This window comes from Muscardinus avellanarius (genome assembly GCF_963383645.1).
Source record: "Muscardinus avellanarius genome assembly, chromosome: 1".
Classification (NCBI taxonomy): Eukaryota; Metazoa; Chordata; class Mammalia; order Rodentia; family Gliridae; genus Muscardinus; species Muscardinus avellanarius.
In genome coordinates, this window is record NC_137786.1 from 110,865,141 (window position 1) to 110,879,055 (window position 13,915).

General features: G+C 44.3%; 1 protein-coding gene across 1 annotated transcript in view; it reads left to right on the plus strand.

Annotated features, from left to right (window-relative positions):
- Positions 1-4,015: 4,015 nt before the first annotated feature.
- DDX46 (DEAD-box helicase 46) overlaps positions 4,016-13,915 on the plus strand; it is a gene marked incomplete at both ends in the record, with an annotated part of 78,268 nt that continues 68,368 nt past the window's right edge. Inside the window, 3 exons of the mRNA XM_080703520.1 lie at positions 4,016-4,032; positions 10,871-11,059; positions 13,314-13,457. Coding sequence (XP_080559646.1) covers positions 4,016-4,032; positions 10,871-11,059; positions 13,314-13,457 — 350 coding nt within the window. The remainder of the gene's footprint in view (positions 4,033-10,870; positions 11,060-13,313; positions 13,458-13,915) is intronic.

Below are 13,915 nucleotides of genomic sequence, written 5' to 3' on the forward strand. Positions count from 1 at the left end.
GCAGGCGCTTTGCCACTGAGCTACATCCCAGCCCCAAATAAATTTAATTTTTTTTTTTACTTTAATGAGAACATGTACCAGAGTGATTATTTATTTTTTTTTTATTTTACTTATTTTTTTGGTGGTACTGGGGGTGGAACCCAGAGGCTTTCTACGACTCCGGGTTATACTCCCAGACCCATTTTATATTTTATTTGGAAACAGGGTCTCACTAAGTTGCTGAGAGCCTCACTAAGTATCTGAGGCTGTGCGATCCTCCTGTCTCAGCCTTCCAAGCGCAGGGATTACAAGCATGCGCCACCACGCCCGGCTATAAGCACACATTTTTAATTTCATAATGAGTCTAGTGTCTACAGAGAGCTAGAAAGCATACTTAGAGTTGTCATATCCTTCCTTAATCCCGGGGAAGACACCACTGGTCTTGACTTGGACATGTATACTACTTTTTTTTTTCTTGGTACCAGGAACCAAAGGACATTCTATCTCTGAGCTATACTCTAAGCCCTATTTTATTTTTTATTTTGAAACAATGTGTCACTAAATTGCTGAAGCTGGCCTTGAACCTGCAATTCTCTTGTCTCAGCCTCTCAAATACTGGGATTATAGGTGTATGCTACCTTGCCTGGCTGACTTTTTTTTTTTTTTTTTTTTTTTTTGCAGTACTGAGATTGGAACCCAGGGTCATTCTACTTGTGAGCTACACCCCTAGCCCTATTTTTTATTCTTTGGAAACGGTCTCGCTGAGTTGTACAGGCCCTCACTAAGTAGCTGAGGCTGGTTACGAACCTGCCATCCTCCCCAAGGGCTGGAATTACAAATGTGACACACCACACCCAGCTGTTTCCATGACTTTCCTATTTCCACATATTCACCAACCATCTTTTTCTCTTTTCCCCCTCATAGCTCATATTCATTTGGTCAGTGTATTTTGAGAACTGTTTCTGGAATACACCTAGAATCTGACCTTGCTGTTGAAGCCACTAGTAGTTTCCTATTCTTGCTCTTCTCTCTCTCCGTGTGTGTGTGTGTGTGTGTGTGTGTGTGTGTGTGTGTGTCCAAACATATATATTTGTTGTAAGGGATTCTGTTATATTGCCCAGGCCTGAACTCTGGGGCCCAAATGATCCTCCCTTCTTGGCCTCTAGAGTAGCTGGGACTACAGGAGCCAAAGTGACCTGTTTTTCTATTTCTTTTAGATTAAAATTCATACTCCTCACCTGCAGCCTATATCTAAGCAATTTATTTTGTTTTATTTTTTGTGGTACTGGGGATAGAACCCAGGGACATTTTACCTCCGAGCTACACTCCCAGTCCTATTTTATTTTATTTAGAACACATGATCAGTTGGGCATGGTGGTGCATACCTATAATACCAGTACTTGGGAGGCTGAGACAGTAGGATCCTGGGTTTGAGGACAGCCTCAGCAAGTAGTGAGACTCTCATCAACTTAGACCCTATTTCAAAATAAAAACTGAGGCTGTGGGTGTAACACAGAGGTAGAATGCATTTGGGTTCATTCCCAGTAAAACACACACACACACACACACACACACACACACACACACACAACAACAGCAACAACAACAAAAAACAAAAAGGGCTAGGGGGAAGCCAGGTGTGGTGGTACATGCTTGTAATCCCAGCATTTGAGAGGCTGAGAGAGGAGGATCACAATTTGAGGACAGCCTCAGCTACTTAGGTCCTTTGCAACTCAGTGAGACCCTATTTCAAAATAAAGAATAAGCCGGGTGTGGTGGCACACGCTTATAATCCCCATGCTTGGGCACAGGTTTGAAGCCAGCCTCAGCTACTTAGTGAGGCTCTCAGCAACTTAGTGAGACCCTGTTTCCAAATAAAGTATAAAATAGGTCTGAGAATGTAGCCCGAAGGTAGAAAGCCTCTGGGTTCCACCTCCAGTACCACACACACACACACACACACAAAAATGTATTAATGTGCTGGTGGAAAATTGCTTTGATAATTTCCAAAATGTAAAATCTAGTCAGAGCTTAGGTGCTGTGCAAGCATTCAGGCAGGAAGTGATTACAATGCAGAGTTCCTCTCTGTCTTTGCCCTTCATTTTAATCATTAACCTATAGTAAAAGCCTTAGAGTCAACTGAAGCCATTAGCCCTAAAACTACAATAGAAGCAACCGGTTTTCTCCTTTGTGATCCGGTTTGGGCATAGTAAAGGTAAACTTTGTGTGCGGCTTCAAAGCAACCTAGTTGATAAGCAACTAATACTGCCCAATACAATAGAGCCAAGGGCCAGGTAGATTCTTGACCCCTGCACTTAGTTGGTGCACTGACCGGAGACAAAGAGGCACCACCTGGCTGAGGAATAAGTAACTAGCCCATTGCCTTGGTAACGCTGATGAGACATACCAATACAAAATCTATTTAAGGTTTGGGGTGCCCAAAATGGTCGGGAGTTCCATTTTCGGGCTCCCCAGCATGCGGGTCAGCATGCTGCTTTTTCCTCTTCTCTATTTCCTACTGATCTATTTCCTACTAATTTTGTAATAAAGGTTTGTTGAAGCTGCACTGAGCTGCCCGTTAACTTTACTATTCAACCAACCTTAGCTGAATAAGAAAAAGAACCCCACCATTTCAAACCATAACAACACCTATGAAGCTGCCCAGAACATCATCCCTCATCCACTGGAACCACCAAGGCTGTGGACAAGGCCATCCTGGAGCTGAATAGAAGGCTTACTGGCATGGCTTTCCGTGTGTGTGCCCACCCCCAACATGTGCGTTATGGGTACCTGACCTGACACCTGGAGAAAGCTGCCAAATATGACGAGATCAAGAAGGTGGTGAAGCAGGCATGCAATGGCCCCCTCAAGGGCATCCTGAGCTACACCAAGGACCAGGTGGCCTCCTGCAACTTTAATGGTGACACCCACTCTTTCGCCTTCGATGCTGGGGCTTGCATTGCCCTCAATGATCACTCTGTCAAGCTCATTTCCTGGTATTACAATGACTTCGGCTACAGCAACAGGGTGGCGGGCCTCATGGTCCACGTGTCCTCCAAGGAGTAAGAGCCCCTGGACCACCTGCCTGAGTAAGAACACAAGAGGGAGAGAGAGAGAGGCCCTCAGCTGCGGGGGAGCCCCACCCCAACTCAGTTCCCCAACACACCGAGAATCTCCCCTCCTCCCAGTTGCCATTCTAGGCCCCCTGAAAACGGGAGGGACATAGGGAGCTCTACTGTCAAATCACCATCAATAAAATCCACTGCATCCTCCCCCCAAAAAGGGCTGGAGGTGTAGTTGGCAAGTAGTATGTCCCTGAGTTCAATCCCCAGTAACACACACACACACACACACACACACACACACACACACGCACACAATCTTCCTGGTCTGAGGACAGACCAAGTAAATTATATATTTATTGATAGAACTCTGTAATCTGTATTCTGTTTTCCCAAAAGCTTTCCAGTACAGGCTGTTACAGTTAAAAAGATGTTGCAGTAAAAGATGACTGTTACCATTTGGGGGTGAGGGTTACATTTAGGCGATCATTCCCAGGGACTGTTAGACCCCCTGAAACAATTCCCCTCAAGAAAACCTCGGGTTCTTGTCCTAAGCTAAGGATAAATATGCATGTAGAGAGAAGCCTGTTGTAAGATCAAGGCGGGGGGCGGCGGCTGCCCAGGACGCGACCGGGACCGCGCAGCCCGGGCTGCCCCCAGCAGGGCGAGGCTGAGGCGCCGCCCTCCACTGCCCCCCACCCGGCGGGGGCGGGACCCGCCCTCTCCTTCCGCACGGCGCCCTCCGGCCGGCAGGCGGCGCTGTGGGCGGCCGGCAACTTCCGCCGCTGCGCCTCCTTCTCGGCCGGAGCCCGCACTTCCGGCTATCGTTGGCCGCGCTGGGATGGCGGCTGCTGCCGTGTCTGCGGGCACTTCACAGCGCTAGTCCTCGCCTGCGCGCCCGGGCTTCGCTGCTCTCTGCCTCGTCCCTTCCTCCCGCGCGCCGTCCCGGGACGCAGCTCCAGCGCGGCGGCGCCATGGGCCGGGAGTCGCGGTGAGTGAGTCTCGGAGGGCGGCCCGCGGCTTCTGGGGTCGGCGGAGGAGGCGGAGTTGTGGCGGCCGGGTCAGGCCAGGGTCGCCCCACGTGCGGCCCGCTCTGCTCCGCGCCCCCGGAGGGGCTGGGGACCTCGGCTGAGAACGTGGGCGCGGCGGCCGGCACGTTCTTCCCCGCGCACCGCCGGCCGGTTTGAACCCCTGGGCGGAGCGCCCTCCTGGATCCAGGATGGGCACCGCATCCCGCCACTTCCAGGGAGCCTGTCCTGATGGCCTCAGTCCTAGACAGCCCGCTTGAATTTCCTCTCGCTTGGCGTTTGCAACACATCTTGGCGCCTTTGACTCCGTATTCTAGTTCTTTGTGCGCGTGTTGCCTTTTCCCAAGTCAGTTGAAATGCCCGTGTGGGCAGACATTTTTACCGCACCTTCTGCACAGTACACAAATAGGGTAGCCTAGGCTTTTACTGGGCTGCTATACTTGTTGCTCAAAGAGATTTCATATATTTTTTATTACGTGCTTTCAATCTTTTATTTTTTGAGACAGGGTCTCGCCAATTTGCCCAACCTGCTCTGAAACTTTGAATCCTCCTGCCTCAGCTTCCAGAGTAGCTATGATTGCAGGCAAGCACCGTTGTTTCCGGCTTGCCTTTCTTTTTGAAATGGTGCACTGGGAAATCTGATTAGAACTCTGAGATCTCTTCAAATCTTAGGTTATTCAAAACTGGTGCTGGACTTTGAGGTTTTTATCTTAAAGATGACTTTTTTTTTTTTTTGGGTGGTACTGGGGTTCCTGGAAGCCATTCTACCTCCGGGCTACACTCCCAGACCTATTTTTACATTCTTATTTGGAAACAGGGTCTCCTAAGCCAGCGCGCGCGTGGCTGGCTTCGAACCTACAGGATCCTCCAGTCTCTGCCTCCCAAGCGCGGGGATTACAAGCCGTGCGCCACCACGCCCGGCTAAAGATGACTTTTTGCTATGTATTTAGTAGTGAGTTAAGGAAGCTTTATGCCTAGGTCGGTGAAGGTTTTTCTTGTTTTTTACTGTGTGTGGGGAGGTAATTGGGATTGAACTCAGAGGCACTCTACCTCCAGGCTACACCCCTGCCCTATTTAATTTAATTTAATTTAATTTATTTATTTAGTGGTACTGGAGGTGGAACCCAGAGGCTTTCTACCTCCGGGCTACACTCCCAGACCCATTTTCTATTTTATTTGGAAACAGGGTCTAACTAAGTTGCAGAGAGCCTCATTAAGTAGCTGAGCCTGGCTTCAAACCTGAGCGATCCTCCTGTCTCAGCCTCCCAAGTACTGGGATTACAAGTATGGGCCACCATGCCAGGCATATTTTATTTTGAAATAAGTTCTCACTAAATGGCTGAGGCTGACTTTGAACCAGAGATCCTCCTGTCTCAGCTCCATAAATACTGTGAATACAGGCGATCACACCCTACCTTGCTTTGTTTTTAACAATAACAGTACTTTATTAAAGTATAATTAAAATTCAGGAAAATGGACAAAGTGTAAGAGTAGAGCATGGTGAGATTTGCTAAGTATATAAATCATATAATTATCCTTTGAGGGCAGCTTTGTGTGGTGGCCCATGCTTGTAATTCTGGCACTTGGGAGGCTGAGACAGGATTATAGGTTCCAACACAGCCTCAGCAAGTAGTGAAACTCATCAAACTAGTGAAAGCCTGTTTCAAAATAAAAATATAATCGGGCTGGGAGTGTATCTCTGAGGTAGAATGCCCTTGGCTTCCATCTCCAATAACAACAACAACAAAATTCCCCGAAGGCATAACTATTCATTTGGCAACTTAAACCAGAAATCTGGAAGTATTATTTGATTCATTCTTTTTTTTTTTTACTGCCTATATCTATTTAGATTCAGGATCTTTCCCCAGTGACTTAATTGAGGCTCTAATCTTTTATTGCTGACTCCTACACCTATTTCAAATTGATTGTTCCTTGAGTTATCCTTTGATCTTGCAGTGCTAATCATTAGATCCCTCATACTACAGCCAGAGTGACACATCAGAAATAAAGATCAGTATTGTGGCCCTGATTTAGTCTCCACTGGTTTCTATTACGGATTGGGAGAATATGGTTTGGGGAAGCTGTTTCCAGGGGACCCCTGCTAGGGTCCCGGGCACACTTTCCCCCAACTTATAACAAAACCCAAAACGACCAAAAACAGAAAAAAACCCCGTGGATTCTTGTCCTAAGCTAAGAATAAATATGTATAGCCTGGACAGTTGCTGAAGATTTAAAGAAGTTTATTAAAAAGATAGAAATACAAGACATAGTTATAGCCCTGTGCCTGAAAGCAGGCCAGGGGGGCCAATTCGAATGAAAATGCCAAAGAGCTCTAGTTTACTGAGTGTCTTTATCCTGCCCAAGTCCACAGCAGGTCCTTTGATCTATAGATATGTTACCTTACCTCTAGCCCTGGCTGCTGTCTCCAGGTGGATTTGTCCCAGAAGGGGGGGGGGCAAGCCCCATCTCCGACCACCTTTTGTTCCATCCCCCAAGATGTGTGAACTTGTTTCTCCAGGATCTGGGATTTCTTCCCATCTCTGGCTCCAGTTTTTTTCCTTCTCTTTAGAAATGTAAATTACAAGTCCCTCCTCTTTTGCTAGCCCTGGCTTTCTTAGTATAAAAGATATAGTTTTAAAATTGGAAATCTTTCCCAATACTGATACATTAATACATTTTAAAACCTCTTCCCAATACTAGTACAGTTCCTATTGCTTCCAAGATGAAATTAAGACTTTTTTGGGGGGTGGTACTGGGGGTGGAACCCAGGTTCATTGTATCTCCGAGCTACACCACCAGCTCTATTTTTTTGTATTTTTATTTTTTTGTAACAGGGTCTCACTGAGTTGTAAAAGGCCTCACTAAGTAGCTGAGGCTGCCCACAAACTGCTGTCCTCTAGTCTCTGCATCCCAAATGCTGGGATTACAAGATTGCGCTACCAAGCCCGGCAATTTAAAGCTTTTTTTTTTTTTTTTTTTTTTTTTTCCAGTACTGAGGATGGACCCCAGGGGCATCCTACCTCCGAGCTACACCCCTAGCCCAATTTTTTATTCTTTGTTTTGAAAGGGTCTCACTGAGTTGCAGAGAGCCTCAACTAGGTAGCTGAGCCTGGCTACAAACCATGATCCTCCTGTTTCAGCCTCCCAAATGCTGGGATTATAAGTGTGTGCCACCATGCCCGGTGAATTCAGACTCTTAGGATAGCCTTCAAGATCCTTTCATAAGAAGGTCCTTTCCAGCCTGCCATCTTTCTACCATACCTTTCTATCCTAGAGCTGATGGTTTAGGTTTGTTCACACAATAATGAAAGATTCAGGTGGGAAAGAGCAGGGTGTTCGGAAAATTCCATAAGAGCCCAGTTGGTCTTCATATGGGGGTTCAGGAAGATAGAAGTAGAAGGTATGCCCTGAAAAGACCCAGAAAGTGAATGGATTGTCACTTTAACTTTGAAAATAAGAATTTATTTGTGCTGGGTGTGTTGGTGCATGCATTCAGGAGGCTGAGACAGGAGGATCGCAGTTCACAGACAGCCTCAGCTACTTAGGCCCTTTGCAACTCAGTGAGACCCTGTTTCAAAATAAGAAATAATACTGAGGATGTAGCTCTGAGGGAGAATGTTTCTGGGTTCCATGCCTAGTACCATAAAAAAAGGAAAATATTTGTGAGCCTTTTAAGATTTTGAATAAGAAGCATTTAATATAATCAGAATTCTACTTTATTAAAAAATATATATTTTTTTCGGTACTGGGGATGCAACCAGGGGCAGTCTACCTCTGAGCTACACTGTTGCCGACGGGCTCAGTCCTGTGGGGGGCGAGTCCACTCGCGGTCGGGAGCCTCAGAAAGATGGGGCAAAAGGCAGGTGAAATTCTGCAGAATCTCATCTGCAGTGGTTCTTTACCCTCTATGAATTCCTTAAGTTTTTAGGTACGACGCTTTGGAAAAGAACCTGAGATGGACAAAGGCTTCTTGAGCCAATGACACTTTATTACAAAAAACCCCAAAATTTATACCCTTCACCAGTAAAGTTAATAATAAGAGAAGAAGGGGGTGGGTGTAATCACTGTGAAATAATAATGAATGACATGTAAACAAAGGTAATAAAACTAGTCCTTCAGCTGGCTGTTGATCTTCGAGAGATTAACTCCCTAATCTCTCCCTCCGGATTCTTTCTCAGGTTTTGCAGATAAGCAGTTCCAAACAGGCATGCCCAAGGCTTGGGGGCTTCTCGGGGAATCTTCTTTAACTTTCTTGGAACTTTCCATCTTTTTGGGCTCAGTTCATATAGCAAGTGTGGGGAGATGTGGTGATTCAGGTGGATGTGATGGAGTTTCTTCAGGTGTTGGCATCTTATCTTCTAAATCTGAAAGCTTAAGCAAACTCACAACACAGTTTTGCAGACAAAATACCACAAACAACACCACAAAGTTCTTGGTTTTAATTGTCAGATGTATTTCCTTAACTGCTGAGCACTCTTCTTTAGACAACAAGCCTATTAAAAGCCTACTCATCTTTAATAATCCATTTCTCTGTCACAAACCCTCTGCAACCTGCTTCTAACTTTCTAATTCCTTTCTTTCCCAGTTGGGACTTTCTTATGATAAGCTCTTCTTCATGCAAAAATGCTTTTCTTACTCTTACACGGTATTTCCTTTCCTTCATACATATATATTTAGAGCGTCTGTCCTTTATTTTGTCATATTCATTTCTAACCATGCGGTCAGTCTCTGTCTCCATGAATGCTCATACTGAGGTAAAAGTCAACAATCTTTCTCCTTGAGTCTATTGTATTTGGGCAACTAAGTTGTTTATCAACTAAATTGCTTTACGGTCACACACAAGGTTTTTATCTTCTCTGTCTCTAGGCAGGATCTCAAGGGTAAACAGAGTTACCTTAAACTGAGCTACCTTACCAGAGTTAATAGCTTAACCTAAATTAGTGATTGGAATGAGGGTCGGAGGCCATTTGTGATTGCTGCAGCTGAAGTGCTTATCACAGCATCTGAGTTCTGGCCAGTTTTTATTATTATTGAGCAGAGCCAAGGACGTTTAGACAAATTATTAGAGAATTTATTTCCTCAGACTCAATTTCTTTCATAGTCCTATTCTCACATCACTGGAGCAATTCGTGTAGAGAGTTAAAAGAATACTAGAAGAATAATAGTTATGCAAGAATATCTAAAAGTGGAAAGATGCTTTTGGCCAGCGAGCACACCTTCTCTCGGGGCTTATTTCTCACTTTGAGATTTTGCCTATTTAACTGCGAAAATGCAGATGCCGAGAGAGCGTGGCTTTTGCTGGTATCTGCACTACACCCCCAGGCCTATTTCTTATTCTATTTATTTATTTATTTATTTTGAGGTACTGGGGGTGGAACCCAGGGGCATTCTACCTCTGACTTACACCCCAGCCCTATTTTTTTTTTTTTTTTTTAATTCTTTGACACTGTCTCACTAAGTTGCCAAGGGCCTCACTAAGTAGCTGAGCTATTCATGAGCTGCTATCCTTCTGTCTCAGCCTCCTCCCAAATACTGGGATTACAAGTGTGCGCCACCATGCCTGGTTTAAAATTCTACTTTAGAAAGATTACTTCAGCCTGGTGTGGTGGCGCATGCTTGTAATCCCTGCGCTGGGGAGGCAGAGACAGGAGGATTGCGCAGGTTCGAAGCCAGCTGCGCTGGCTTAAGAGACCCTGTTTCCAAATAAAGATATAAAAAATAGGTCTGGGAGTGTAGCCCAAAGGTAGAAGGGCTTCCAGGAACCCCAGTACCACAAAAGAAAGAAAGAAAGATTACTTCAGAGCCGGGTGTGGTGGCATTCGGGAGGCTGAGACCAGAGGATCATGGTTCGCAGACAGCCTCAGCTACTGAGTAAGGCTCTCTGCAACTCAGTGAGACCCGGTTTCAAAATAAAGAATAAAAACAGGGCAGGGGTTGTAGCTCGGAGGTCGAATGCCCCTGGGTCCCATCCCCAGACCCGCCAAAAAAAAAAGAAAGAAAGAAAGATAGATTACTTCAGAATTAGTAAGACAGTTTTAAGAGAAAAAGGAATTCAAGGAAATACAGTGAGGAAGACCAGGAGTTGTGTGTGTGTGTGTGTGTGTGTGTGTGTGTGTGTGTGTGTGGTACTTGGGATGGAACCCAGGCGCCTTCTACTTCTGGGCTACACTATTTTATATATATTTTTTGGAAGCAGGGTCTCACTGAAGTGCTGAGAGCCTCACTAAGTAGCTAAGGCTGGCTTCAAACCTGTGCAATCCTCCTATCTCAACCTCCCAAGTACTGGGATTACAAGCATGTGCCACCACACCCAGCTTTTACCAGGAGTCTTTTTTTTTTTTTTTTTTTTTGGTGGTATTGGGGATGGAACCCAGGGGCATTATACCTCTGAGATACACCCCCAGCCCTATTTTTTTTATTCTTTATTTTGAAACAGGGTCTTACTGAGTTGCAAAGGGCCTCATTAAGTAACTGAGGCTGTCCATGAACTGTGATCCTTCTGTTTCAGCCTCCCAAATGCTGGGATTACCAGTATGCACCACTATGCCTGGCTTTTATTTTTTATTTTGAATCAGGGTCTCACTAGGTTTCTGAAAGTCTAAGTTGTTGAGGTGGGTCTTGAATCTGTCCTATCATTCCAAGTACTAGGATTAAAAGTGTGTACCACCACACCTGGTTCCATTTTGTTTTTAATTTGTTTGCTGAGATTTGGGGTGTGGAAAGGGGAATGAAGTAATAAGAAATGGAATATAAGCTAACAGTATTTGCTAAGCTTTATTCTTTGACTTAATATGAATGTAGCCATTATCGGAAGCGATCAGCATCACGGGGACGTTCTGGAAGTCGATCTAGAAGTCGCTCACCCTCCGATAAAAGAAGTAAACGCGGAGATGATCGACGGTCTCGAAGTAGAGATCGAGATAGAAGGAGAGAGAGATCTCGGAGCAGGGATAAAAGAAGATCTCGGTCAAGGGACAGGAAGCGTCTGAGGTAAGACATTAATCTCTGCAGGACAAGTTGGGCCTTCTCAACATAATCAGGCTTTTTTAGAAGTGTGTTTTGGAATGGAATTTAGTGATATCTTTGCAGCTTTATTTTTTTTAATTTTTTTTTTCTTTTGCGGGTCTGGGGGTGGAACCCAGGGGCAGTCGACCTCCAAGCTACACCCCCTGCCCTATTTTTTATTCTTTATTTTGAAACCGGGTCGCACTGAGTTGCAGAGGGCCTCACTAAGTAGCTGAGGCTGTTCGTGAACTGCGATCTTCCGGTCTCAGCCTCCTGAATGCTGGGATTACAAGTGTGCACCACCGCGCCCGGCTTAGCTTTATTCTTATTGTTTGATTATACCCAAAATGATTTACTCACTGCTGGGGTCCAGCCTCGGCCAGTCCAGGGGTCTTGAAGGAGATGTAGGGTCGGTGAAATGAAGAACGAGAGACGCCGTGCTTAGTAGCAGGCATCTCTGCCTGTGCCTTAGAATATACTTTATTTATACATGAATGTGACAAAATTACAGCAAGCCACATTATACATATTTTGTTTTTCATTTAGTTTTTCAAAACCACATTATACATACATTGTTTTTTTATCTAGTTTTTTATTAACCTGAATTCTACCTAGCAGGCATACCTTGAAGCCACCTGTTTTTCTTGTTTTTTGTTTTTTATTAATTTGTAATGAATTGACCTACAAAATTTATTACTACTCTTCATCACACATAATGAACTTTAGCTGAACTTATTCTGTCCTCTATCTTAACTACTAAATATTATGCTTACTGTATCTACTTCTAAAATTAACTGCTAATTTTATCTGCTGTTTTGGCCACTAGCTATTCCATTAACTTATTTTAACCTAACCACCAAACCCCCACTAGACTTACTCTATTTCTCTAGCATACAATACCTACATCTAATTTTTTATACCTATTAAATTTTATCAAGAGAATTCTTTTATGCTTTAGTGAGCAGGCACCAAGGAGGTTCCTGCCTGCCCAACCCTCTGTAGGAATGGCAGAGTCCTGACATCAAGCCATTTTCCAGTAATAATAACTCTGTGCTTGCCATTCATCATATACTCCTGTATAGGGAAGTGGAGGATTGGGTGGAGGTAGAAAAATATTCTGATTAGTGTTAGGCCCCTGAGGGGGATACTACAGTGGACCCCCTAACTCATAAGCAACATATGATGGGCCTTGCACAGTAGGTATAATTTGCCTAAAGTTAACTTTTCCTTTCATGGCTAAAACCTTATGTGAGTTAAGTGTTGTAAGCAGAGGACCAAAGAGCTCTGTTCTATGTAGCTTCCTGAAAGTTCTTCCATAGTCAGATATATTTTTTTAGTGCGATTCCCAGCACAAATCTTAGGGTATTTTTCAGTCATATTCCCATCAATTTTCAGATTATTACAAAATGGCAATCCCCATTCAAAGCAATTTTCAATTTTTATTAATATTATCATTATTATAATTAAAATCAAGAGGGATAATGGCTTCAGTTTTGCCAGAGTCTTCCCGCCCCGCGAAATTTTCTTCCCAGGTGCAACCCTGTCATACAGCAGAAATGGCGCCACCTCCTCCAACTCACAGACTCTGAAACAATTAGCATGTGTTTATGTGGGAAGTACTGGTGATTGAACTCAGGGGCATTCTACCTCTGAACTATATTTCCATCCCCTTTTTTTGTTTTGTTTTGAGACAGGGCCTCACTAAGTTGTTGAGGGCCCCACAAGGTTGCTGAGGCTGACAGTGTACCTGGGATCCTCTTGTCTCAGCCTCCCAAGTATTGAAATTATAAGTGTGGGCCACTGTACCCAGCTACCTTCATTTTTTCATTGAGTACTTATAAGAATTGTTTTACTGGTTTCTTTTTTAGCTGATTTGATAATTAAGTGAGGCCTCTGTTGTTAATAATGGTAATTACTAAGAAGCTTATTTCAACATGGGACAGAATCATGATCTAAAATAATGGCCGTAAGCAGCTGGACGTGGTGGCGCGCACGCTTGTAATCCCAGCATTTGGGAGGCTGAGACAGGAGGAATGCACAGGTTCAAAGCCAGCCTCCGCAGTTTAGTGAGGCTCTCAGCAACTTAGAACCTGTTTCCAAATAAAGTATAAAATAGGTCTGGGAGTATAGCCCAGAGGTAGAAAAGCCCCTGGGTTCCACCCCCAGTACCACAAAAAAAAAAAAAATTAATTTAAAAAAATAATACCTGTAGAGTAAATGAAAAGTGTATCCCTTCCAGGCGTTCCAGAAGTAGAGAAAGAGACAGAAGCCGAGATCGAAGACGGTCTCGCAGCCGAGACAGGAGACGCTCAAGGAGTAGAAGCCGTGGCCGGCGATCCCGATCTTCCAGTCCTGGCAATAAGAGCAAGAAGGCCGAAAACAGGTAATGTCATCATCCAACTGTATTTTTCACGCAGGTTGGAAACTGGCTCCCTTCCCTATGCGCCCCCTTTGAATTTATTTTCATAATTACTGAATTTTGTCCTTAAAATTGACTTGGCTGAATTTTGATTTAGTGGGTTAGACTTTAAAATTCAGTTGGAAAACATTAGATTCTGAAAAAAAAAAAAAAACATTTCTGGTTTTTGTTTTTGTTTTTTATTGTTGTTGCAGTACTGGGGATGGAAGTCAGGGGCATTCTACGTCGGAGCTACACCCCCAGACCTATTTATTTTAGTCTTTTTAATTTTGAAACAGGGTCTCACTGAATTATAAAGGGCCTCACTAAGTACCTGAGGCTGTCCGCAAACTGCAATTCTCCAGTCTCAGCCTTCTGAATGCTGAGATTACAAGCATGCACCACCACCCCCAGCTTCTTTTTTTATTTTATATTTTTGTTTT